At 43.0% G+C, this 26,982-nt stretch overlaps 3 protein-coding genes across 3 annotated transcripts in view; all 3 read right to left on the reverse strand.

The window, feature by feature from the left end:
- LOC307041909 (troponin I, slow skeletal muscle-like) overlaps positions 1–26,982 on the reverse strand; it is a 117,388-nt gene that overhangs the window by 79,219 nt on the left and 11,187 nt on the right. The gene's annotated exons all lie outside the window — the stretch shown is intronic.
- Positions 13,474–15,694, reverse strand: LOC307041863 (galanin receptor 2a). Its single transcript, XM_079685423.1, has 2 exons — positions 15,612–15,694; positions 13,474–14,883 (listed from the first exon to the last, which is right to left on the reverse strand). Exon 2 carries the CDS (start codon positions 14,859–14,861, stop codon positions 13,938–13,940), a length of 924 nt encoding a protein of 307 aa, XP_079541549.1. The 5' UTR covers positions 14,862–14,883; positions 15,612–15,694; the 3' UTR covers positions 13,474–13,937.
- On the reverse strand, positions 17,447–19,994 carry pthlhb (parathyroid hormone-like hormone b). Its single transcript, XM_079685574.1, has 3 exons — positions 19,532–19,994; positions 19,199–19,317; positions 17,447–18,646 (listed from the first exon to the last, which is right to left on the reverse strand). Exons 2-3 carry the CDS (start codon positions 19,300–19,302, stop codon positions 18,256–18,258), a joined length of 495 nt encoding a protein of 164 aa, XP_079541700.1. The 5' UTR covers positions 19,303–19,317; positions 19,532–19,994; the 3' UTR covers positions 17,447–18,255.

Genomic DNA, 26,982 nt, shown 5'->3' on the forward strand with positions numbered 1-26,982 from the left:
AGCAAGTACACCCGGCGCTATCAGAGTACTGTATGGTACTCAGGGTGGCGGCGCGTGTGTCTGATGGACAGATGGATGAGCACGCGGGTAGTCTCTGCAGTTCGCCTCTTCCCCCCCCAGTTCTACGGGATACAGGGAATCCTGTCATCCCAGGATCAGTGTCAGCGGCAGGAACTCGGGTTAAAGAAAGCCTTTCTCCAGGGTTCCTCAAGGGGAAGAAAATCGGGTTTTTTACTCCCGCTATTTTCTGGTCCCGAAGGAGACGGGGCGGGGGGAATGAGACCCATCCTCGATCTGTCAGTGTCCAACAAGGGAATGGCCATTTCCCATGCTGACGATCAAACAGGTGCTGGAGTGCGTTCACCAGGCAGGTTCACATCCATAGACCTGAAGGATGCTTACCTCCACGCAACCATCATCCCGAAACACAGCAAATTCCTGCGTTTATCATTTCTGGCTCCACGCACTTTTTTCAAAGTGGGTGGAGACGGTTGGAGCAGCTACTCAGAATGGAGATGAGTGTTATTTTACCTGGACGACCGGCTGTGGCTGGCTCGCTCCGGGGAGGAAGCGGTTTTTCAGACGATACAGCTCGTATCTCATCTGTCAAACCTGGGTTTTCATTATCAACTGGAAGAAGAGCTGTCCTCTGTTTGTAGATGTAGGTGCATTAATAAACAAGGCAAATCAGGCTGTGTCTCAACGCCGTGTATTCACATTAAGCAGGTAATCATACAACTGGGGTAGAGTCACGTGAGGCAGATATATATATAACACAGGCACAATACGTCCACAGGGTGGAGCTGCAACCTAGCCTAAACCATTCTGTAACATCTCCCTTCCTTTTGTTAAGTAACAACACAGGATCAATACTGCCATTAAACTGTTGACCTTTAAACAGAACATTAATCAAATAATTTCAACAACAAATAGTGCACCTAGCAAAGACACTTCAATAATAGCCGGATCAGAACACATCAGCAATAAACTCAGAACAATCAATCACATTTGTTTTACAATCTCTCCACTTCCTTTTTTTTTTTCTTTTTTTAAATCTTTATCGTCCATGTGTGTTTGAGTGCGCACAGTCCAAGTGTGTGTGTGTGTGTGTGTGTGTGTGTGTGTGTGTGTGTGTGTGTGTGTGTGTGTGTGTGTGTGTGTGTGTGTGTGTGTGTGTGTGTGTGTGTGTGTGAGTGACCTAGAGGTCAAGTCTGTCAGGAGGTCTAATCAGCCGTCCGCTCCGGGAGAAGGCCCGACCCTGTAACTCACGGCATGGTGTACCCCAGGTCTGCGGGGAAGACCGCGACGACCTCGGGGGTGATGGCCTTGGAGACTCCTCGGGGACGCAGACGACCTCTCTGGCGCTCCCCCCACTCGCAGGCTGCTCCGGGGCGGATTCTGGGAGAACTGACGGCTGGAGAAGGGCCGCCTCTGCTGGTCGAAGATCAACCCTGTTGCGCCGATACGTGGTCCCCTCCACACCGACCAGATAGGACCGGAGTCCCAACTGCTGAAGGCACACACCTCTCCTCCATCGGCCCGTCCTGTCTCCCGGGAGCGGCTTCATCCGTATGGGCTGGCCGACGTTCAGCTCCGGCAGATCCTTGGCAGATCTGTCATATGTCAGCTTTGCTGCTTGATGTTTCACTTTCAGCTTGTCAGGAACACCCGTGATGACCTGAGGCACCAGTAGCTGGTCGGCCACAGGGAGAAGGGTTCTCAGTCTCCGCGACATAAGCCGCTGTGCTGGGCTGCAATGCATACCCTCAGTGGGCGTATTTCTCCAATGCAATATGGCCCTCCAGGGGTCCTCTTTGGCACGGTCTGCCCTTCTGCACAGGCTCTTTACAATTTTCACTGCTGACTCCGCTTTGCCATTAGCCTTTGGGTGCCTCGGTGAGGACATGACATGCTCAAAACCCCACTCTTTCGCAAACGCCCGGAACTCTCCACCGGCAAACTGGCCTCCACCATCAGAAATGGCCCTGTCTGGGACACCGTAGCGTGCAAACTGTGCCTTGCATCTACGGATCGTGGTGTCCGCTGATAGGTCAGGGAGCAGGTCGATCTCCCAAAAGTCAGAATAATGGTCCACCACAAGCAAGAAGTTCTGTGCTGCGTAGCTGTACAGATCCATGCTTACTAGCTGCCAGGGACGTGTGGGGAGCGGGTGTGACATCATAGTCTCTTTCTGTTGTTCGTGTGCATACTCATTGCACACAGAGCACTTTTGCACATAATCCTTGACTTCCCCTTGCATACCGGGCCAGTAAAGTGTATCACGGGCCTGCCTGTAGCACGCCTCGCCCCCCACGTGGTTGTAGTGGATCCGTCTCAGCATTTCCAGGCGCATAGCTTTTGGAATGATGACGCGCTGACTCCTGAAGAGCACGCCATCCTGTGCACTTATCTCATCTCTGACGGCCCAGTAGTCCCTGACGGCTACAGGGGTCTCCTCTTTGTGTCCTGGCCATCCCTCCAGCACGACAGACTTAAGTGTTTGAAGACACACATCCTCCTCAGTGTGTGTCCGAATCTGTGCCAGGCGTTGGCTGCTGACATTTAAATAGTCTGCCTGCTGAATGGCCGCCGTGTCACACTGCTCCTGCTGCATGCTGCAGACCATTTCACGTTGGTACAGTGTGTCTGTTCTCTGTGGCGGGGTGGTGGCTCTGCTGAGCGTGTCACTTATGTACATCTCAGGGCCTGGTTTGTATACCACCGCAAGGCAGTAATTCTGAAGTGTGAGGAGCATGCTCTGAAGGCGCTTTGGCGCACTGAGGAGGGGCTTGGTGAAGATGGACACCAGCGGGCGGTGGTCGGTCTCTGCAGTCACATCACCCCTCCCATATAGATAGTAGTGGAAGCGTTGGCAGGCGAATACGATGCTCAGGCACTCCTTTTCAATCTGTGCATAATTTTGCTCTGTTTGGGTCAATGCCCGGGAGGCGAATGCGACAGGCTGTCCCCCTTGAAGCAAGCAGCAGCCCAGACCCGCCTGACTGGAGTCGCTCTGTACGGTGACTGGCTTGCGGACATCATAGTACCTTAGGACTGGCACCGCCGTGACCAGTGCCTTGATTTCCTTCATGGCGGCATCATGTTTGGGCAGCCAGTGCCACATCACATCCTTGTCCAGCAGTCTCCTCAGCGGCTCACATACCGCTGACAAGCGTGGCATGAATCTGGACAGATAGTTCACAAATCCGACACACCGCTGGACCCCTTTTGCGTCTGTGGGGTTTGGCATGTCCAGCACCGCCCTGACTTTGTCAGGGTCAGCCTTGAGGCCCTCCGCGGACAGTATGTGGCCGTGGAAGCGGACCTCCTTCACTCGGTACTGCAGCTTTTTCAGGCCCAGTCTCAGCTTTACTTCCCTGCATCTGTCCATCAGAGCGATGAGGTTTGTGTCATGGTCGCGATTGGCCTCATCCTCTGTGTCCCCACAGCCGACTACAAGGATGTCATCAGCTATGGGCTCAATCCCTGTCAAGCCAGCCAGCAGCTCATGCTGCTTCCTTTGATACAGCTCCGGGGCAACTGACACACCGAAAGGAAGTTTCAGCCAGCGTTTCCTACCCCACGGTGTCCAGAATGTTGTCATCAGGCTGCTTTCTTCATCCAAGCGGCACTGCAGGAATGCATCACGTGCATCCACCAGGGTGAATATACGTGCCTTTGGCAGCTTATACAACACGTCATCTAAAGTGGGCATAAGGTAGTGGGACCGTTTCAGAGCACGGTTGAGATGCTTCGGGTCAATGCATAGTCTCAATTTGTCTGTCTTTTTTACTATGACTAGATTGCTAATCCAGTCCGTGGGTTGAGTGACTGTGGTCAAGTGTCCCTCCTCTTCATATCGATCAAGCTGAGCCTTAACAGCTGCCTTGAGGGCCACTGGAACGTTCCTGGGAGCACACTGCACCGGTGTCACAGTGCTGTCCACCTCAAAGTGAATATCACCGGGCAGAGACTCAACAGGGCTGGTGAACACGTCGTGGTAGGTGCTGACAAGACACTCCTTGGTCAGGTCTCCCTTCCTGCAGTGCTCCACCTTATTCAGCTCCTCAGGAATGGTGAAGCGTATCAGACCAAGTCTCTCACATGTCTCACCCGAAAGCAAGGGCCTCTGGCCAGTATGCACGATCTCAAAGTCCAGTCTGTGCGTCTTACCCCTAATGACGCATTGTGTGCTGTACACACCTAATGAGCTCATCCACTCACTGTTGTATAGTTTTAATCTGGTGAGACTCTTCAGAAGAGGCGTTCTAGACGCCAGTCTCGTCTTGTCCTTGATGCTCATCACATTGCAAGTGGCTCCAGAGTCGAGCTGGCACCTCTGAACCCCACTTTGCAGTGGCAGGTTGACAAACCACTTTTTACCTTGAGTGTTCACAGCCCCCACGCTCTCCGCTGTGCACACGTCTCTCTCATCGCTGTCCTCCAGTTCCCCTGGCAACGGGTCATCCACAGCATTCAACTGGCGTGCCTGCTGGCCTCTTTTCATGCATACTTTTGCAAAATGGTTAGCAGTGCCACACGAGCGGCACGATTTACCAAAAGCAGGGCACAGGTCACGCCCACGCTTGTGCCGTGTGCCACAGTACTTGCATTCGCCAGCGTCTCTCATGCTCTGTGGTTGTGCAGATGTGTTGGTGGACTCGGATGGCCTGCTGGCAGACCTCCGTCCATATCGCTATCCTTGTGTGGCATTAATGCTGTCCCCAGGTCCAGAGCTGCCCAGTGACATGGTTTTTAACTTGCTGTCCATGACCTCGGCTGCACGGCAAATTTTAATGGCCTCGTCCAATTTAAGGTCCTTTTCCCTTAGTAAACGACGTCTAGCACCCTCGTCAGTTATCCCGAGAACAAGCCTGTCCCTTATGAGTTCATCTTTTATAGCTCCATATTCACAAGAGGCAGCCTTTTCCCTCAGCCTGGTAGCAAACGCATCCAAGAGCTCTCCATCCTCTTGTTTAAGGTTGCCAAAAACGTACCTCTCAAAGATTACGTTCTTTGCGGGCGTGAAGTATTGCTCCAGTGCCACCAGTATATCACCCGCATCCTTTTGTTGGTCCGCGGTGAGTCCCAGGTTGTGTTTGTAAACATGGCGGCAGTCGTTCCCCATTAGCCTCCTTAGCGCAGCTGCTTGTACCGGCTTTTCTTTCTCGCTGAGCCCGGTCGCAAGCAGATAATCCTCAAATTCTGCTCGAAAGCTCACCCAGTTGCCGTGGATGTCCCCCGCCATCTTCATAGGCTCCGGAGGTGGGATGCTGGATGCCATTGTTCCAACGTGACGCTAATGCTAACAGGCTAACTGAAACTGCTAAACCTCACCAAAACAAATAAATGCACGCCGTCTCAGCGACGGACAGTAGCATGCAGTCCACAGCTGGGTCCTATTTGAGCTTCTGACACCATGTTTGTAGATGTAGGTGCATTAATAAACAAGGCAAATCAGGCTGTGTCTCAACGCCGTGTATTCACATTAAGCAGGTAATCACGTGAGTCACGTGAGGCAGATATATATATAACACATGCACAATACGTCCACAGGGTGGAGCTGCAACCTAGCCTAAACCATTCTGTAACATCCTCTTCCCTCCCAGACATTTAACTGGGAGTGGAATTGAACTCAGCCCGCATGAGAGCGCGACTCTCACAGCAGAGAATGGAGAAAGTGACAGCTCTCCTCCGGTGCAGCTGTTAGCAGGCAGCACGGTTTTTCCTCTGTCCCAGATGTGCCTATACTACACACGGTCGTAATGAGCATAGGGCTGTTATTACGCACTATGTGAATACCACTGCACACACCTCCGCTCATTCCTCAGCAGGTTTGAGCGTGATCACGCGCCTCAATGTCCAGTTTACGAGCCTTCTCCTAAACAGAGACAGGATGAGAGCCGGTGTGAGAGGCAGTGTGTGGAGGCCCCCTCGCAGCCTTTTCGGACCAGGCCCCTCTTGGGTTGCTTCACGGGCAATGGCTCCTCACCATGACAACCACAGCACATCCAGAGCATGTCGCGCGCTCTCAGAGTATTACTCAGAGTGACGACGCGTGTGTTCGATGGACAGATGGATAATAATAAGCAGCAAGGCTCACCGGTGTAGGCTGCCCCTACACCTGTGGGTTATAGGCAGCATGGCTCGCTGCATAAACCGGCTGTCTTTAAAACCTATTGGTTTTTAGGCAGCTCGGACAGCTCTCCTCCGGCGCGTCGCACCCCGCGGGGCGGTGATAGCCCTCTCCGTGATGTAGCTGTTAGGCATGATATCAGCTGGTCACGTGGTGATCCCCCTGGTTCTCCTTCACAGCGAGGAGACTTTTAGAGGTGGTTTATTCGCCTGCGTATCGACTCCGTGCGTCAGAGGAGACGCATGGTGTACATTCCTCCTTCCGTGGGTTTGGATTTAACCCACTGGAAAAAAATCTCCACGTCAGTGGGGCCCTGAGCAGAGTGACGTCACACACCGCAGTGTTCGCAGACGCATGTCTCGCAGGCTGAGGAACGTGCATGTCGCAGGCAGTGGGGGGACAGTGGCCGGGTCACATGTCTCTCCATATAAACGTGCGGGAATTACTCTCCGTATGGAAAGTAAGCCAGCACTTCCCCCCGTTGCTGTACAATCAACATGTGTTGATTCGAACAGACAACAAAGTAGCGATCAGCGCAGTTGCTGAACACACATCCTACACAGCCAAATGGACAATGTTCCATTTGGTGTGTAGGGAAAAGCCTGGACCCCGTTACGGGCCCCCTGCCTCGTGCTGTCGTTCCTCCAGCTGGACAGGAATTGGCTTATAGCACGGTCAAAACATATGCTGCTGCCATTTCATCTTGCCACGTAGGTTTTGGGATCAGCATGGTGTTTAGTCACCCTCTGACAAAACGTTCTCTACGGGGAGCACAGAGACTCAGACCTGTGTCACGCGCTTTGGCGCCTCAATGGGTTTTGGCTTTAGTGTTACGCGCACTGACTAAAGCTCCATTTGAACCCTTAGATCAGGTTCCCCTGAAGTTTTTGTCAGCCCAAGTAGCTCTGCTCTTCTCTGACATCAGCTAAAAGGGTGAGTGATTTGTCTGCTCTCTCTGTGGCTCCGTCATGCCTCCGGATCCAAGGAGATGGCAGCTCAGCTGTTTTGCGCCCTAACCCGGTTTTTATGCCAAAGGTGATCACAAGCTCTTTTAGATCGAGAGTGATAACTTTGGATGGCTTCTTTCCTCCTCCTCACACATCAGAGGAAGAAGCCACATCTAATTTCCTCTGTCCCGTGCGCACGCTGTCATGCTATATTGCACGCACGGCTGCTTTACGCAGCTCGTCTGTTTGTGCATTACAGAGAGCGCTCAATAGGGCAGCCTCTGTCTGCACAAACGCCTGTCACACTGGCTGTGTGAGGCTGTGTCACAGGCGTATGTCTCCTCTGGGGTGGATCCCCCGGAGAACATCAAAGCGCACAGCACCAGAGGATTTTCTTCCTCTACGGCGTTGCACGGAGGAATGACAGTGAAGGACATTTGCACTGCTGCATCTTGGTCTTCCCCCTGTTCTTTTATTCGTTTGTATTTGAGGGATGTTTCCCATTCCTCTCTGACACACTCATTACTGAGTGTCCTGTCAGAGTGAGTATTGTCAGGGACTCAACTGCGTGCCCTCTCTCCTGCCTGTCGGCACTTAGAGAGCTGCTCTTTCCCCCCTCTTTGATCGTTTTAACAAGTGGGACTTTGGTCTCTACTTTTTATAACGACAGGTAGCCTATTTAGCCTACCTTCTTTCCCTTATGGAGAATATTCTATATTCCCTGGGAATGTGATGCTCCATTTACGCAGGACGAAATGGACATGGGTTATTAACTGAGTAGGTGTGTTTTGTGCTTCTGGTAACGGACGGAACCAGTGGGGCGTAGACTACATCCTGCTTCGCCCTTAACCCAATAGCGATAGCCTTAGAGGGCGAAGCCTTATACGATATAGAACTGGGGTTACGTACTGTAACCCATCTTCTATGAGTATAGGCGCAGCCCTCTAAGGGTCGAGCCCCACTGGCTCCGCGAATAGCTGAAGAAAAGCTGTTTGTGTGGGAGTAGATGGTAGGGCCTACTTCCTATTTATACGGAAGTAAACCCGGAGGTGGGGCTCACGTCATAGGTGGGCGTGGATTAAGTCTGTCAGTGCTGCACACGTGCGCTTTAGAGGGCTGCGCCTTTAGTCATAGAAACTGGGTTACAGTACGTAACCCCAGTTCTCTTTTGCGCTCCCTCATTTTTTGTTTTCGATTTTGACACAAACCTCCCAGGTGGGCAGGACTTTCAGGGGTGCGTCCCCATTGGCTACTCCGTTTTTGAGTGACAGCCCACTACACCACAGATCATACAATGCAACTCATGCAGCAACTCCGGAGTCCACTCGGCCACGTTAGTGTTGGTGTCTCCTGGGGAGTTTTCATGAAAATATCGGACTTATCTTATGGATTGCTGTTGTGTAGTTTATACTTTATTCCAACTTTAAATATTTGTAATACCTGAACACACTGCTACTGCTGCTGCTGCTGCTGTTAAATAATTTACCAATTTGGGATTGATAAAGTGTCTGTCTGTCTATTTATTTATTAAAAAGATTAAAAAAAACACGTATTTTCAAGCTAAAGGTGATACACAATATAAACTGTATACTATTATTTTTTCAAAGACATGTTACATTTCAAAAGCATATATTGCTATGTTTAGGACAAACAATTAAAAACTGCTTTAATTTAACAAATTCTACAATATAAAAGTGGCAGATTTGCTTTATTAAACAGAGCAGACCTAGGTTGCATACCAACACAATTAGGAACATGCTCACATCTTACTATGTTGGTCTGAAGAGCTGAAGCATTCATACACAATGGATACAAACTGTGTTGTCTCATTCTATATCCTGTGAGAAAATGATATACATTTAGCATTACAAATTCGACAAAAATTCTCCTGAGGAAGATATGAATAATCAACAGATTTGAATGGAATCTCTAACATTTTCATGTAGAATAAAGACAAAAGATTGATTATACAAATTATATTTATTGAAATGTGAACCAGAAGATGAAGTCTCAAAGAATGTTTTAAATAAAAGGACATAGAACAAAAAGGTGGATGATAATAAAATCTATTAAATGTATATGTAAAGACATTTGGTCAAATTAAACAACACTGAGCGATAACAACAACGCCCAGCGTGGATGAAGCTGGTGCAGGTCTTTCTTCATGCCCCCCCATCCGTGCTGTCCCCTCAGAGGAAGTGGGAAAACGGGATAAGACTCTGGACACCACGCTGTCTCAATGATCCACACTGTTAATATGTGAGGAAAATAAATGTTTTAGGAAATGAAAAATATGAAGTTAACAAATAAAACACAGCTCAGGGGCAGTCATGGATGGTAGGTTGTCATACAAAGTTAACTCAGCCTCCATTGATTTTCATATATAATGAGCGTGTTAATAAAATAAGCTATCATGGCTTATACTTGCATATCTAAACAGAATCATGAAAGCCTGTTGGTAGAGTCAGGCACACGAGTCCGTCTGAGTGTGTGCGCCGGTGTCTGAACGCTCACTCACTGCTAGCTATGTAGCTAACTGTTAGGCTACTTAGCTTGCATTGTTATGGATCTAAAGGTAGCAAAAGCTAACTTTCATAGCACAGCTTTACTTCTCACTAAACACAATAAAGAAACATACCGTATAATACAGCACAAACAACAATAATGATCAATACTTACATATATTTTCACTTGTAGTATTATAATAATTGAAATGCTGGTTCTTTCTGGAGGTGTTCTATCCACGATCAGCAACCGCACCGCAGCTGCCTGCAATGTACAATCGCTGGAGGACTGGGCTGTCACTCAAAAACTGAGTAGCCAATGGGGAAGCACCCCTGAAAGTCCCGCCCACCTGGGAGGTTTGTGTCAGAATCTCAAACAAAAAGTGAAGGAGCGCAAACGAGAAAGCTGCAGCGAGAGCAAAAATCTGATCATTGAGAAAGAAGAAACAAGAACTGCAAACAAAAACCTATGTTAAAACAAAGAAAAAATACTTATAGTTTACATGATTACACAAATGATTTGTTTGCAACTTATATTTTTATTTTTGAAATGTATTTTATTTAGCTTGACTCACTTTTTTTTTCTTTTAAACTCATAGTTTTTGCTTTATTCTGAGAAAGTGTTGCTTTATCTTTATGATACAAAACGAATACCATACATAAACAGAAGAAAGCAACACGAGCATCCCAGTAGATTCATATTCACTCACCTTATAACTCTGGATTTTCTTCCTAACAGCAACTTTTCTGTTTGCACAAAAGTTTTACATACACTATTTAACCCTTCTTTTCTTCATCCACGATTTAACTTGACGCGCCAGACGGTTTGTTTACAATGTGATTCACGCGTGATTTTGTGTTATCGCGGGAGTCCAGCTACATTTGAGATTACCTCAATTTTAACATTCAGATGTCATGGTAACGGACAGCAGTGGACCCTAAAAACTGAGATAACCTTTCATAATGTAGCTTTACGACTTTAATATGATAAACTTCCTGATTTCTGTGTCAACAACCGGGAGTATTATGCCGCTAATCATGTCAACCGTACCACCAAGTGGCCAGGTGAAGGTGGCATCTCTTGGTTAATTAATCACCGTGTTTTCGTACATCTAATTTTGCTAACGCTAACCATTAGCACTAAGCTGTCACGTATGAGGGAACATTGCTTCAAAAAAACGTTAGAAAGGAGGCTTAGCTACTTCAAAATGGACATGCAGAAACAGGACGTTTGTTGGCGGATATGTGAGAGTTGTATAATGGAGTTGGTGGAGTCGCCTGTACTTTGAGACATCTGGGTATATCTGATGTGATGACTCCGCCACCATGATGGGACAGCGGTCTTCTTCAGTTTTTGGTATGTGAAGCAAACACTTTCTCGTCTATCTTCTCCATCTGACTAAGTTGCATACTGTCCGAACTATATGAATGTCTATGCAATTGCTAATGTGTATATGTTATTTATAATAACCCAATGAGTATGACTGAATGGAACAGCTGAAGTTATCATAATGGTCAGGGCTTTCAAAGGTGCTGGACAAATGTGTCAATCACCTTTTTAAGTGGTTTTAAAATCTGAGACTGTGGGCCTCCCCTCAGACAGAGCTTCGGAAATAGCTCCCCCTGACCCCCCTTCAATTCCTGGAGGAATTCATGTTATTGGATCCCATAGATGGCGACTAAAAAATTAAGCCACAATAGCCTAATGTTGCTGCTACACCAAATACAGGATTTGTTTTATGTGTATTGAATCAATAGCAATGCCATGTATGTGATGTATAGACTGATACAGTATATTTTCCAGATCAGCATGCTTATTATGCTTTGATCTGAGAAGTCTTCACTGATAATACATTCTTATTAGGGTTCTCTAATACTATGATAAGATGCTTGAAAACGGACACATGCCCTTGTCTTTGCAGCATCAAACCTCAGTGTCTCATTCCCTACTTGTTCATTCCAAAGTATGAAGTTTTCCTTAAACCAATCTGACAGTACTGATAAAGTTTGTATTGCAGGTGTTTCCAAACTTTCATAATGTGAATTGAATACCAAAGAAAAATATTGACATTTGTGAAATTCAATCAATAATAGGATGAAAATGAATATTTGGTGACTATAAAAACAATGGACAAACATAAAGCCAGGGGGCATTTCACAGAGGAATTTTAAAGCATTTTTTGCGACAATTTCCTTGATTTAAAGGTGGCAGAACACTCTGTACACTCAGAGGTGTGTTCAATAGGTTAACTTGTAGAACACTTAGCACGTGTTCTTTATTGCTAAACCATGTCCGAAATGCTGATGAACCGAAGATGACGATCAGTACGAGTCAGGCCAGCTGCCCCTGCTTTACGCTGAAGAGAAGGCCAAAAGTAATGGGGCAAACTGAGGGTGGGGCAGGTGGTCTCCTATTACTGCAACGGCCGCTTGAAAGCAGCCAGACTGATTTCTCAAACCTTTCCCCATATCTTGGCTTTCTACTGTAACAACAGCTGTTACATAGCCCTCTACTTGCTCTTCTCCCACTACAAGTTGTAGGCCTTTAGCTTCCCGAGAGAAAGCAGGAAATCAGGTGTGTGTGTGCTTTCATCTGATTTGTTTGTGTGTGTGCTGCTAGTGAGCAAATAGTGGCACCCTGAACCTGGTGGTGTTAGTTTTGATCCACCCAGGGGACAGCCAACGGGTCCTCAGGGATTAAGCTCATTTAAAAAGAAGCAGTCATCCCTGAAACACTTACTGTTGTTTATTGCTTTCCGACTGTGTTTTCTTCAAATTTTTGATTGTTCAATAAGCCCCACATCAATACTTGCCTGAAAGTTATTATGTTATGTAACATAAAGTAAAGCCAAAATATCTGTGATTCATTTTTTTAAATTAAATGGCATTCTGCTCTAAAGAACTGTACCTGCAGTTAGAAATAAATTTAAAAAAGGAATAATACCTACTTACAAGAGCATTTAAGATACATATATTTGATCTGAATTGCACTTTTGGTTCCTGAATTTTAGTGACACTTCCACATTAAAGTTCCTGCATCACAATTGTTAATTTCTGAAAGTCCCTCACCCTCTCTTTACTTTACAATTAGATAGAAGCATTTATTGTCATTATCTTGCTTTATGTTCACAATAAAACTGATCAAATGATTATCTACTTTTGTAATTGGTATTTAGCAAGGTAAATAAAACATACATCTTTTAATAATACAGCCCAACATGCACTGAAACAGTTTTAATCACAATTTGGCAATTAGAATTGAGTTGTCCAGCGTGGTTGAATGGTCACTTCTGATGGCTCAATGAAGTTGTATGGAGTCTGAGAAGCTGCAGTTTACCCTGCGGTTGGTCTTAGTCAGGAGTAATACTTGTGGATCATATAGCTCATATTTAATGGCAGTGACTCTTCCAAGTTAGCAAAGGTTACTGATGATTTGTTGCTTCTTTGAAGAATAACTGTGCTGTAAAAGTGTATTTGTCATGTTGCATTTTAATGTTTTTTTAAGAGATTGTTTTGCTCAGTTTTTCAAATATGATGAAACATTGCAACACGATAAGGAGCAGCTATGCCTTTTTAAATGTACTCTTGGCATTAAATAGAAGTGAAGGAAATTGAGACCAAGTTTGCTCTGGAGTAGGAACATGCCAGTATACCCACATCTTTATTGCAGTATAGCACAGCATCAGATATACCTGCCATCCTGTCCCTTAGAGTAAATGTCCAGAATGTTGTCTTGGTTGCACGTGAAGAGTCGAACATACTAAAGACCAGAACTCACATACTTAGTAACTGTAAACCCACAAAAGGGAAAAGACAAGATATAGCCCTGAAACGACTCCAGCATTGCTATCTTTTACAAAGCAAACATCTGTATTCCTGTAATAGTGGTTTCTCACCACAGGGGTCCCCATAATCAATATGAAATGAATCTTGCTTATAATATCTTTAAGACAGCTGTTTGTATTGATAGTGCAGACAAAAGGAAAATACTTACGGATTTGTTGTACCAACATGTTAAACAAAAGAAAAGTAGACCAAATGAGGGTGAGAAACATTTGGGGCAACAACAAATAAAATTAGTAAGACAAGACTTAATATTGGGAATAAGATAATGACAACGTTTCCTTAAAAAAAGATTTGACACAGATACATTTTGACAATATTAAAAAATTATTATCCAAACTATAATTTTTCTCATCTTCTTATTTGTACATTTATACTTCAAATATGGCAAGGATAACAGGTAATAATCACAAAAAGCGTCCATCTTATTTTGAAACACGCAATTGATTTGTACAAACAGCAACTATAAAAAAGTGTCCAACCAACTTATTGCTCCACCAGCTGAATTTAAAAGCTGTCTGTGGTGACGCTGATGACCTGAGGCTGCACTCGGTTCTTGTTACAGCTGAAGAGCCAGGCTGCCCTCCTGTGGCGGTAGCGCTTTGACAGCAGCACATAGAGCACAGGGTTTATACAGGGGTGCAGATACTGCAGCACAGTGCAGATGAAGTAAAACAGCTCCCAGGCCTGTCCATGGCGATACAGGTCCAGGTACACACACAGCTCCAGCACATAACCAGGCAGCCAGCACATTGAGAAGGTAGCTGCAGCCAAGAACACCATGACAGAGGCGCGGCGGGTGTTCCTGGCACTGGACACCGACATTACAGGGCTCTTGTGGAGAAAATGAGCCAGTCGGACATAGTTGAAGGCAATGACTAGCATTGGAATAAAGTAGTAAAGTACAAACTGGCTCAGCACCACTTGGTAATGGTGCTCATGAATTGTTGGAAGGCAGAAGGTGAAGTTAGCCAGGCTTGGGCCCAGGTTCTCTTTGGTGGCAAACATTCGCAGCGGCAGACTTATGAAGAAGCTGAGGGCCCAGACCAGGACAAACAGGAGGATGACCAGGTCCATGGTGGGCGGCTGGTACGGGTTGGTGATGATCATGGCGCGGGTCATGGACACGGCGCAGAGCGAGTATGTGCTGGCCGCAAGGCTGAAGGCCAGCAGGAACTGGTAGACCTTGCAAGACGTATCCCCCAGAGGCCAGGAGTAGCTGATGGCGGAGTGCAGGGTGAAGGGGATGAGCAGCAGGGTGAGGAAGTCGGCTAGAGTCATGCTGAGGAGGAGGATGTCGAGGCGGTTCTTACGCAGCGTATTGTACTTGGCGAACAAAGAGAAGACCAGCAGGTTGGCACAGAGCCCGATGCCCAGGATCACTCCACAGGTACAGGCAAAAATCAACACATAGGTATTGGGATGAGCCATATTATCACCGGCTTGACATCACCTTTCAAATAAAAACCAATATGTATTCATCATTTAGGTTAGGATTATTATTTTGTGTTAGGGATGAACAATGTATATGTCACATTTTGTATTACTAGTATTCACATGAAATTATAGCTGATGAATAGAGAGAATAATAGGAAGCCAAATAGACTTTCATTGACACTCCGATACTGAAATGCAGTATGCATGTTTTTGCAACACGCCAATTAACTCAGACAAGAACAAACTCTGAGAGCCAACCACATTGTCGATAGTGTGTACCTTCTTCCCAATTTCAGTAGGAGACAACACAATTAACTTTGCAATACAAGTTTACATGCACTTGAAAAATTATAATAATTATATATATATATATATATATATATAATTATATTAGGTTATGTCTACTTCCCTAGCCAAAATGCATGTTTGTAGTTAATCAAATAGCATCATGTGTATATCCATAGTTATAGGAAGTATGCTTTATCTGTCATAACGTTATCTAAAAACATATGGTGTAAGATCACCGAAACAATACAAAAATACAAGGTTTTTGTAATAGCAACAGCAGTTTGGTTGTCTGGTTGTTTGGTTGCTTACAGACAGCTTGTTAAAGCTACTTTTAATTGCTGTATATTTTACCTGTTGTGTAATTAACTGAAACCGGTAGGGTTTGTCCACTCAGTGGTCAATACATTTTAAAATAGTGCCAGAAGTCAAAAATCGTTATAATTTGGACGTACTCACCTTCGTCGTTCCTCAAAGCAGTATTTTAGTCTCATGTTTGCGAGGTGGCTATCCTCATAATGTAGATTTCTATTTCATTGGTGTCCATCTTGTTAAACTGGACTGACGGAGGGGAAGGCGGCAGCCTCTCAGGACTCATTACAAAGTGTGACAGCTGAACGTGGAAGAAAGGCAAACATCACTCTGGTCAAATTGATTCTGGTTGACTTGGTTTAAAGAGAAACGGGCTCAGACCAGCTGCTCGGGGAACAGTCACCTACTATGCCTGTTTTTGTTATTGCTATTAGAAGATGTATGTGTATCTTTTGTCTTTAGTCTCTTCAGTGACATTTTAAGTAGTATACACTTGACCTTATGAACCTTTGTTGAATTATTTTGTTCATTTTGGTACCCTAAAATACCTAAATGTGTTGTTGTGTCATTGACATTAGTTAAAGCCTCTCTATCTTGAGACTGACATACTTTTTGGTATTTCATATGTACTGTATAAATATGGCTTTATTTTTTTTAAATGAGCACTCTCAATAGTAAAAGAGACGATTAATCATGTTCTCCGTTCCTCCCCTTCTCTGGAGATATTAATGTCTCTCTCCATGGTTTGATTGATTTCTTCGGTGTGAGCTGCAGGCTCCTGACGGTGCCTTTTATCAGGCTTTCCACAGTATTTATGACTCTGTGTCAGCTAATGGTCTTCGGTGTACATTGCTGCTCTTAGCACAGGATATAGCTGATGCTGATGCATTTGCTAACCCCTCCATTACCAGAGTGTGTGCCACTCAGTCAGTGGCTGTTAAAAAAGCCACATGTTCTCAAGTGGGACATTAACAGCTTCATTGCCTTCTGTCCATGCCCAAATGTCAACACAAATATTGATGTTTTTCAACTAAATCTTGCACTTTTTATTTATCTCTGTGCCTCTTTAGCAAGGTTGAAGGTCATGATGAAATGTAAATGTATCAAAACCTTTTTTTGAATTAATTGAGCCGCTGATTATTCATGAGGAAGTCAAATTAGCTTCTTATCAATGGAACATTTGGGGACAAATGCATGCCATGCTGCATATCTGCTTTGCAACGATAGTTTTTGTATAGTCTCGTAGTTTATCGTTCATATAGTTTCATAGACAATCAAGCTAAAGTTATTACTTGGCATATCAATGAATTGCTTTCAATTTAAGGGAAATTAACTGTAAACCACTTTGATCATATATTTTAAATGCATTTTTTAAATCACATTTCTAGCAAAAATGCCAAGCCATTTGCAGGATCCGGATTTTTGGATACTCAATATATTTGGGGTGTGAACTCGAACCAACAAAATATTTGAAAAGGTCACCAGAGCTCGATAACATTGTAAAAGGAATGTTCTACTATTTTCATTAGCCAAATTCTGCACATAGCCCTCAGGTTTTAAAAGTAGAATTAAAATAATTAAGAATAGGTAATTGACTTTTTTTCTTTACGTTTTTTTTATCAACAATTAATCTGACAATCATTTTTTCGCAATGAATTGTTTTATTAATAGTTTGGTCTTTGAAATGTCAGAATAATGTGAAAAGGCCACAGTGATGTCCTCAAATGTGTTGTTGTTGCTCAAAAATCAAAATATATAAATATCACAAAAGACAATTTATAAGCAGAAAATCAAGACGTTTGTGCTTTAAGAATTGCACTTAAAATAAATAATCAAAATAGTTGCAGATGGATTTTCTGTCTATTAACTTATCAGTTACTTAGTTACTTACTACTAATAATTTAAGTTCTACCTGTCATAAATGATAAGTTGCACATTTGAGCCATACACGACTGGTGAACAAAGACACCATGGATCAAAAACATTTCTAATGGCTACACTTTTAATATTTGATTAACTGGAAACATGTACAGTATGCCCTCAGTGCAAGTGAAGAACATTAAATGCATCCGGCAGGTCCTGACTTGGACTTGTTAAAAAAGAAAATTGTAATGTTGAAAGTAGATTACATTAAACATCCAATAAGTTACAAGTCCATTAAGGATCTAAGTTGGGAAAGGAAAGCAGGACCATCAACAGAAAATTCTAAATAATAAACCACAAAAGAACATGTACATGATTTAACTAAAGTGCATTATGGAATTTAGTCAGCAGCACTGTGATACATTCACAAAATAAATACACACTTTCAAAGAAATAAATTATGGCAAAACAGTTTGAACAGATGTTCTCAGTGAACAGTTTGTATGTAAGTTTATAACTGTAAGCTCACAATAGTCAACAGAGTAGACCATTCAGCCTCCCAATTTTGTGAAGTTACATTATTTTTCCGGCAATAAATAGTTCCTCCTATGATCTACTCATGCTTACGACTGGTTAGACATGACAGCATATGGCTTTGTTTTGAAGTCAACAATTTTACAGAGGCCTACAGATTTCCCAAATAAATATGGACAGAAGATGTTATTATGATAGTTCACGAAACTTCAGGAAGTATAAGATTTAAAATACAAACACAGCAAAATATTATCATACTGTACAAGCACAACCCCATGGTTGTAATATGAAGTGACTGAGTCAGCCATTGGCAGAGTCTGTCAGATCCCAGTCTAGTGTCTTAGTGCAGCACCAAAAAGCTCTACGGAGTCTCTTAGCCACGGCACTGCGTCCTTCACGGCTCCTTTGTTGAAACAGACCGTGCTCGCCTCCGCTTCTTGTCGCTCTCTCTTCGTCGGCCTAGCCTCACCTTTTTTTTCCTCTTGGTGGCCACTTTAAGTGGCTGGTCCTTATAAGCCAGAGCCTTGTTGGTCTCCTGGGGCAGGTTAGGGCCGTCTCTGTCCAGCTTGAACCTCTCAGGGAGGTTCTTGGTGGCCCCTGAGGGCTTCTCGTGCAGAGCGTTCCCACTGAAGGTCTGGCTCTGGGTTTTGCTCTGCTCAGGTGGAGCTCGCTCATCGGCGGTGTGCACCTCTTCCAGCAGCTCCTGCAGCCACGTGCGGCGCTTATACTCCTGCATGGAGCGACCCTTGTCATGCATCAGCTGGGCGTGGCTCACTGACCTCCTCCTTAAAGCATGACATTAGACAGACAGTCAGAGCAATGGAAATTGAGAGTTTAATTAATTAATTAGTTGATTTTAAAAAATCATTTTCCTGCACCATGCAAGTCCACCTTTCTCTGACTGCAAAGCATATTTTCTTGGCTTTTTCAGATTTATTTAAGATTTCCAGTGAGACAATTAAAGTACAATTCCTTTATTGATGAGTTTGTGAGCGTTAACAAAAAGTCACAGTTTGCTTCTTTTTTTGTTGTTGTTCTTTTCATGGTTCACCACAGCTGACATGTGAGGCAAGGCACCAGTAAACCTCAGTGCAGTAGGTGGCAGCATAAACAAGTTTGTGAGAACCATCTCAAATCTGAGCTCTAGACCTCAAAGAGCCAGAGTTAAGACAGAGAAAACCTCCTTTACCATAATGGAATCTAAGTAATCAAATGAAGTTGTATTTACTTAATCCAAAAGACAATAATCTTTCAAAACCTGACATTAAAATAAAAATCATATTGCATAACATTGAATTACTTTTCTTTGGTTATCAAAATTAATATCATTTACTCACGTTCTGCTACTAAGTGCATCAACTGGTCTCCCATCAAGAGTCACCGGGGAGCACAGCAAGAACACAGCCAGACTCCACTGATGAAGTATGACTATAGAGCACATCCTTAAGCTTAAGATCTGAAGAACACAAGAAATCATACATCAGTCACCTCAATGAGGAAAGTTAAACTTAGTTTTATGAACTAAACTGTTTGTCTACTATGCAAAAGATTGTCAGTAGCAGTGAAGGCAGCTGAAAATGACATCGTTCTTGACTACGTGAGATTTCCCAGGGAGCATTACTTGAGCCAATAAAAAGTGTATTAAAGTAGAGAAGAAACCTTAGACTTACATGGTGTGGATCCTTACTGTAAAAATCCACAAAGTGTTCAGGCTGCAAGCTCTTAAGAGATTATCTTGTAAAGGAAAAAAGTTATTCGGCAAAACACATTTTGCCCAGATAAAAACGTGTGTCCAGATCCATTGGTGTGAAGGCAGCCTGGGGAAATCCCCCGTCACTCTGCTCCATTCATTTGCCTCCCAACAGTGTGTGTCAAGCTATTTATTTCTCCCCAGCGTCCCAATTGAAAGAGGGATAAGATAGAAAGAGCCGCAGCAGCAGCCCATCAGCTGCAGAGCTGCCACTCCACCCAGTGTTGCAGTAATCTCATGAAAAGTAAGCGTGAAGCATCTTCTCTGGTGGCCGCAGCCGGAGAGCAGAGCTGAGAGGCTTTTTACAGTCCAGCACTGTGTGAGGCTGTCCGAGAGAGGCACAGTGAGAAAGTCAAACTCCTCTTTGGGTGAAGATGCAGGCACTACCTTAGACCCTTCCCAATAAGTGCAGTCCTAACACCCTCCCCTCCCTCCCCTCTCTACCTCCCCCCAGCCCTTCACACACACCTGCTGTGACAAGAAGGAGGCGCCCGCACAACGTCTAAACCTCCACACAACAAAGAGTATACTTAACACAACACGTTTTTTAATCAATTCCAAATGATTTCAGCTGCTGTTTTTTAAATGAAGTCCCCTAATTCTTTCATTATATGTACGTCATAAATGACAGGTGTACACCAATGGAGGTAATCCTGTGTTACCAAGCAGAGTGTATAAGGGGAGGGGCAGGGTTACTCCAAAGTAAACAGCCAGGCCTAACCACTTTCCCAGGGGAGAATGACCATAACCTCAGAGAAACCCAACCCACAGCCTCTCACTGCAGACCATTCAATTCACCTCCACTCTGCCTCAGCAAACCAGCTCACCACCAAATGGTTACAGTGGGCACTGAGGTATCTCTCATATCCAGCTAATAAGGAAAGTGGAGAGCTTTGCATTGAGGCAGCCATATACAATCCACGGTCCACTGCTAATGCGATGAAACCAGTCTAAAGCATCTAGCCACATTCGTCATTTTTGTGAAAACGTAAGGAGGTCAGTAGTTTGACGTAAGAGTTAGCTTTGTCTAAAAGTGAATTTATTTTTATTACCACAATGATTGACAGCACTACATGCTGGAGTGCAGTAGTAGATGCACAGGAGGATTTATTTTGAATGCACTACAGTTGAAAATGCCTTTTTAAGAGGGAGAATGTAAGTCTTGACATTGAAGGGAGCGCTACAATTATTACAATTAATCTTGAAGGCAATTTTTTATTTCTTTAACCATTTTTTATTTCTTTAATAAATGTCATGGGAATCTGTTCAATAGTCATCATGATACCCTCAGACTTGAACATCATGTTGGTGACAGATGAGAAGTCTGATAAAAGAGGATACCAAAAATGAAGGATTCATCCTCTTGGGAACATGAATGTCTGTACAAAATGTCACGAGGTTCTGCACAGTACATAGACACAACACATCCCAGACAAGGTCCCAAGCGAGCTGAGGTGACACTAAATAGTGACGTCAAAGCACTGCAGGATTTGAAAACAACTGATAATAAGGAGGTATCACTTGTCATCAACAATTCAAAACTAAATTCAGATTGATCCAGCTAACAAATATTGGGTATTCCCAGAAATATATTTTTTTAAATAATAACTTCTCTTTTTTTTTGTTTATTTATTTAATATTGTTTACATTACTTTTTATTTATTTTTTCCTTCTTATTTATTTTCATTGTTATGCAGTTTAATTATTATTTCAGCCCTGGAAATTGCCTTGTAATATTTGTATTGGTGTATATGTGTGCACTTATACACCTGAACATATGGTGCTTATGTATATTATTCTGTGTATGTGTGAACATATGAATGTAAAAAAAGTCACTTGAAAATAAGTGTTCACAATGTTTATATGCATATATGGGAGGCTGTGGCTCAGTGGATAGTGTGCTGGACTTCGAATCACAAGGTAGCAAGTTCGAGTCCCACTGCAGTCAGCGTGTCCCTGGACAAGACACTTCACCCCAAATTGCTCCTGTGGGGATTGTCCACTGTACTGAATGTATGCAAGTCGCTTTGGATAAAAGCGTCTAACAAATGAAATGTAATATATTATTATTATTATTATTATTTATTTGCCAAGTACATGTGTACATATATATTTTTTTATGTATAGTATTTTCCTTATCAAAAAAGATAGTCAACTGCTATTGACATCTAGCTTTCTTATATATGTGCATTTTTTGTTCTTGCCCTAACTTTTTATTTTTTCCCCCCGTTTTCTTTATTTCTTTGTACTCCTTAATTTCTATACGTTTTTGACGCAATAATGCCAATGTTATAGTCGGGAGGGCTACTTCCCATCAGCTATGCTTCAGCCCTCCCGCTTCTACTCATTTAGTTTATCTTTGTGTGTATGAATGAACTTCTGATCTTGAATTTCACAGTGGGCTAATTAGTTTCTCAAAATTCTTGTTTGGTACAATAAGAACATGGTGTTCTTGAGTTTAATGAAAGTGATCTCTCCGTAAAATGTTATTAGACTCAAATGAAAGATAAGAACATGAACATAGTTGTACAGCTATGTCTGTAAGAGTCCCTCGGTTGTAGTTAAAGTTAGTTTTGTTCTGGCAGCAGATTCTTCTCCGATTTATTTCTTGGTCATGACCCATTTTTTGAAGAATAATAGTACAGCCTGTGCTAACACATTAAGGACATTTGTAAGAACATTCTGCCTCTGTGCAAACTACCAATGTTCTCGTTTATTATAACATCATTTTGTTGGCCTTGTTAGTGGTGTGGCTTGTTGATAGCAGACCGGTCCTGTCCCCCTCTTTGGACCAAACTCAAAGTATCTTAAGTATTTGATGAATTGCCATGAAAATGCGTACAGACGTTCATTGTCCTCCACAGCAGTTAAACCCTACTGATTCGTTGATCGCCTGATTTGTTTTAATAGTGCTGCAAGCAGGCTAATATATTGACTTTGATCAATATCATTCATTTCTTACACACATTCGTGGTCCCTATAGGATGAATCCTAATAACTTTTAAGATCCCTTTTCTTGTTACGTTTACTTATCCACGAAAAATGTGGTAAAAAATATACCTGATGCTAAGACGATGTACCACTACAAAGTTGACTCCCACCACACATTTCTTATACTTTAGTTACAAACCTAAGAGCATTACAATTAGCCTCAACTTGACTTTGTTTATAGCTTCAACTGTAAATGTTGCTTGGTAACAGACTAAGATGGTGAAGATTGTTAACATTAAAGATTCTATAAACACAATTCAGAGCATGAACCGTGGCGTTGTTGCAAAGTATAATTAACTATTTCCGTTGTACTACACTACAACACTTACTATGTTAACCGACATACAATATAAATACACTGCAATGTGGCTGTTTTTAGGGATCCATAGTTAAAATCGTTTGTGAGGTGACTAAAATGAATACAGTCCATTCAAAAATCCTGAGTCATTTATGTGGTCTCTGCACCTACTTGCACTGTTTTACTGGATGGAATAACTTGCATTTCTCCGCATGAATAAGACTCATAAATTATTTCTGTGTGCAGTGATGATTAGTAGAATCACTTCAGGCTAGACTGTGGACCAGTCAGTGGTAAATTACTTAATAGAGGGCTCAGTATTTTACAAGCAGTCATGATTCAATTCAGCAAGAGGTCCAGAAGGGGTTTGGGGCTGGGACAAATATATGGCAGACCCCCCCTGCTGTCTCCAAAACTCAGCTTTATTCTGTTTCCAGCTAGTCTGCCTCAAACTTCCAACACTTTAACGTTCGGTAGGGAAAAAAATACCTCATTTGATTCCATTCTGCAAAGACTTTACCTGCAAAAAAATATGAAAAAAATCCCATTTCCTGGCAGGCGGCAGCGTAGGGAACGGGAGCCAGGAAAGCTGCTTTTGATTCATGCTAAATTGCACTCTCAACACAGAACAGTATTCCTGTTCGTTTTTCATCCTTTTCACACTGCACCTACTTCAAATTCACACACAAAAAACACACACACACACACACACACACACACACACACACACACACACACACACACACACACACACACACACACACACACACACACACACACACACACACTATCCTGTTCCAAGCATCCAGCTCACACACACTTTGCAACCAGAGAAACACCCCCCATTTCATGTATTAACTCAGAGTTCAGCTTCTATTTCTGGATGTGTTGTACCCATTGCCTATTATTGGCCCACCCTATTATGTCATCGATCCTGGTGTCAGTTGCTGCAACAGTTCCTGCTTTTGTTTTGGAGTTACGTTCAGAGTCACCCTTTGCATTAAGTCAGTGTTAATTCCCACGCAAATCACACTTCGAGCTGTCAGCATTCTCTATATTTGATTACTGTTTTATAGCAACGCTCCCCTTTAACTCATTATCCTGCTTTAGGTTCAACTAAGTAAGTCATTCAGTGCCGTTTCTGTTCAACATTCAAATAAAAGCGTAGATACAGTATAACACTTGAACTTTAAACTGTTACCACATATTTAGCCTCAAAGAACAGAATCAGGGGTTTTACAGCGTGTTTGATAAAGGTCCCATTATGATGCAGACATGGCTTTAACCGATTGGCCGTTTGCTCACATGAGAACTTCAGGTTTTGAAAAATGACTTTTGCAGATTCACTTTCTCTCGTAATGTTTTTTTAACGGTGAGTTTCTGTACAGGCCGCTTCGCTCATTTTGTTTGAGGCATACTTTACACTGTCGTATTGCGGGAAGAGTTTTTGTCCAATCATTCACACCTCCCAATCATAACTGTCATCCCAGGAATGCTCTTTATTCCTCCTGACCTTCTTCCGCTTCAGCTATTTTCAACAGCTCTGGCACTGTGTGGTATTAATAAAAGTTCAGGAAAGTTGATGCACCCTGTTTTCTTTTCAGTTCGTGGTTTATTGGTGCTTAAAATATGGCCCTCCAAATCTGGACGCTCTACAAGGACATGAAAGCTGCAGTTAGAGAAGGGATGAGATGTGGTTTAAAACTTCTCAAAAGGCTAGTTAGCATATCTTTGTTCAGATTTTTTGGCCCAACAACATATTTTCCTTTTACTAATATAACTTTTCTGGAACAAATGCAAATACTTAAATGGTAAGCAAGATATGAATGATTATTTTACGGTTGTATTGTAACTATGAAGGTATTTACAACTTACAGCATATACTATCACAAAACATTCCATGATTGTACTGTGGTTGGTTACAAATCCAAATAAATGTAGCATCAAGAAATATGTATTGAAGGAGTTTTTTTTACCTCCATCAAACAATGGATATGTGTTAGCCATAGCTGTTATTGAATAAATAGTGATTTAGGATTAAGGGCTATGTGTAGCCTAACTATTGTTTTCAACAATTAACTTGATATTTTGTTTTTAAAAGTCTTCAGATTGCATGATTTTTCTGACAGTTTAACATCAAAAGTGTTTAGCTGACTTTAATATAAGTGAAATAACTGCAGTTAATCATCACATTTGTCCAGTTGGCTCTAATAAATGTTTGGCATTTTGCTCGATAAAGCATTCAAATGAATCATTGATAATTCATACATTCAATATGTCAATAAATGGTCTCTAAATATATATTATTTTTGACTGGGCTTCTCAACTTTCTTGTGTTTGAATAATTCATACAGAATCTGGATTCCACTGACACTGCTGATGTAGCTCAGAGCCGGTAAAGGAATATATTTCTTACATTTGAAACTATTTAGATGTCTGAGTTTATTTTGTTTTGAAACACTATTGCTGCTCTCTTGGCCAGGGCTTCCTTGGAAAAGAGATGTTCCAATCTAAATTGGACTTTTAACTAGGGCTGCTCGATTATGGCAAAAATCATAATCTCGATTATCCATTTAAACATCCATTTATTGAAAAAAAAATGTGAACAGTATGTTTTTAACAGTTAATTACTGTGAACTTTAAGTATAATTCAACTGAAAAACCAATTTAAAAAAAAAAAAATTAAAAAAAAAAATCGTTTTATTTCGATTATGTTGTTTTCATAAGCGTTGCAAGCCAAAATCGTAATTGCGATTAAAGTACAATTAATTGAGCAGCGTACTTTTAACATAACATTTTACATATTCACATCCATTGTATTGCACTCATTGAGATTTACGGGTTATGAGTCAATGTTTAAAACAGCAAAAGCAGACTTTAGGTTTTGGGCCACAAAGCACAATGGGCAGTTTAGTCAGGATGTAGGAGAAGGGTCACTTCGCCACACTTAAGAGCCATACATCCGAACATTACCTTTTTTCCTGCTCAGGGTTACCCAAACATGCCCTCCTCCGTCACGCATTGATCTGAAAGGAGCTGCAAGATTGTCTTTTTCTGTTTCTGCTGCTTGATATATGATAATCCTCCTCAGGTAGCACATATTTCTTATTTACAACTAGATTCTTTTTAACGTTAACCATAAATGTCAAGCTCATGGAGACAGTGAGTCGGGAGGTCCAACTTGGACAAAAGCACTGTGTCCAGACTCTACAGTCTACAGCACAGGTATATTAAATCATTATTTTTCAGACAGGAAATATCTGCCACTGGACATTTAGCCTGTAAAATGTATTTCTAAGATGAAATGATTCCTGCCTGGCACAGCTCTACTCTCATCTGAACTGGAGCTGTTTTTACTCTCATCTATTCAACGTTAGAGCTTCTTAGTGGAAACCATGTTGTTCATCTTATGATTGAACCATGTGTTTGGTCATGCCAAAGATGTGATTCAGTGTGATGAAAAACAAGTCCAGAGTCTTTGACCTGGCCTTATGGCTTACCCGCCACATTAGCATTTCTCTCCTGGCAGATGTTGGTGGTGGGGGTGTCTGACTGTGGCTGGCCTCTCTCTGCAGTGGCCCTATGCTTCAGGCTCTGGGGATGGGAGAGGGGGCTTCTTACTCCTTACTCTCCCCCCCAAACCTAACCACAAGCTGCCCCATGTCTGATGCCCCCCTCTCTCGTTCCTGACCTCAGAGGCAGACCCCAGGCCAGCTGGACTCAGCCTGAAACCCCACACAGTCACCACAAAGCCGCCACCAATGGCCACCACCCTCCTGCCCCTGACCTATCACCCAAAACATTACATAAACTTCTGCCTGGCTGCCAAGCAACACACACAGCAGAGCGCACAGTCCATGTAAAGATAGCTCTGTCTGAGGGCAGAAAGTGGAGCTGGTGGAGAGGGGCAAGCGCTCTCGGTTATAATGGCATTTTACACGCAACATAAAACCCACTTTGGTGTTTTATGTTTTGTGGCTTGTGGTGATGCCTGTGGAACAGACTCCCGCCCGCTGCAAAGACTACTGTGCAGTATTTGAGGCTGATGAAAAATGTGTCCGCCAGTGTGTAAAACCGCTTTT

The sequence above is a fragment of the Notothenia rossii genome (assembly GCF_949606895.1).
Source record: "Notothenia rossii genome assembly, chromosome: 5".
Classification (NCBI taxonomy): domain Eukaryota; kingdom Metazoa; phylum Chordata; class Actinopteri; order Perciformes; family Nototheniidae; genus Notothenia; species Notothenia rossii.

Coding starts and splice junctions, on each gene's coding strand:
- LOC307041863 (XM_079685423.1), bottom strand. CDS start 14,861: ATGGCTCATCCCAATACCTATGTGTTGATTTTTGCCTGTACCTGTGGA.
- pthlhb (XM_079685574.1), bottom strand. CDS start 19,302: ATGTGCTCTATAGTCATACTTCATCAGTGGAGTCTGGCTGTGTTCTTG. Junction 18,647..19,198: donor GATGCACTTAGTAGCAGAAC/GTGAGTAAATGA, acceptor TCATGCTTTAAG/GAGGAGGTCAGTGAGCCACG.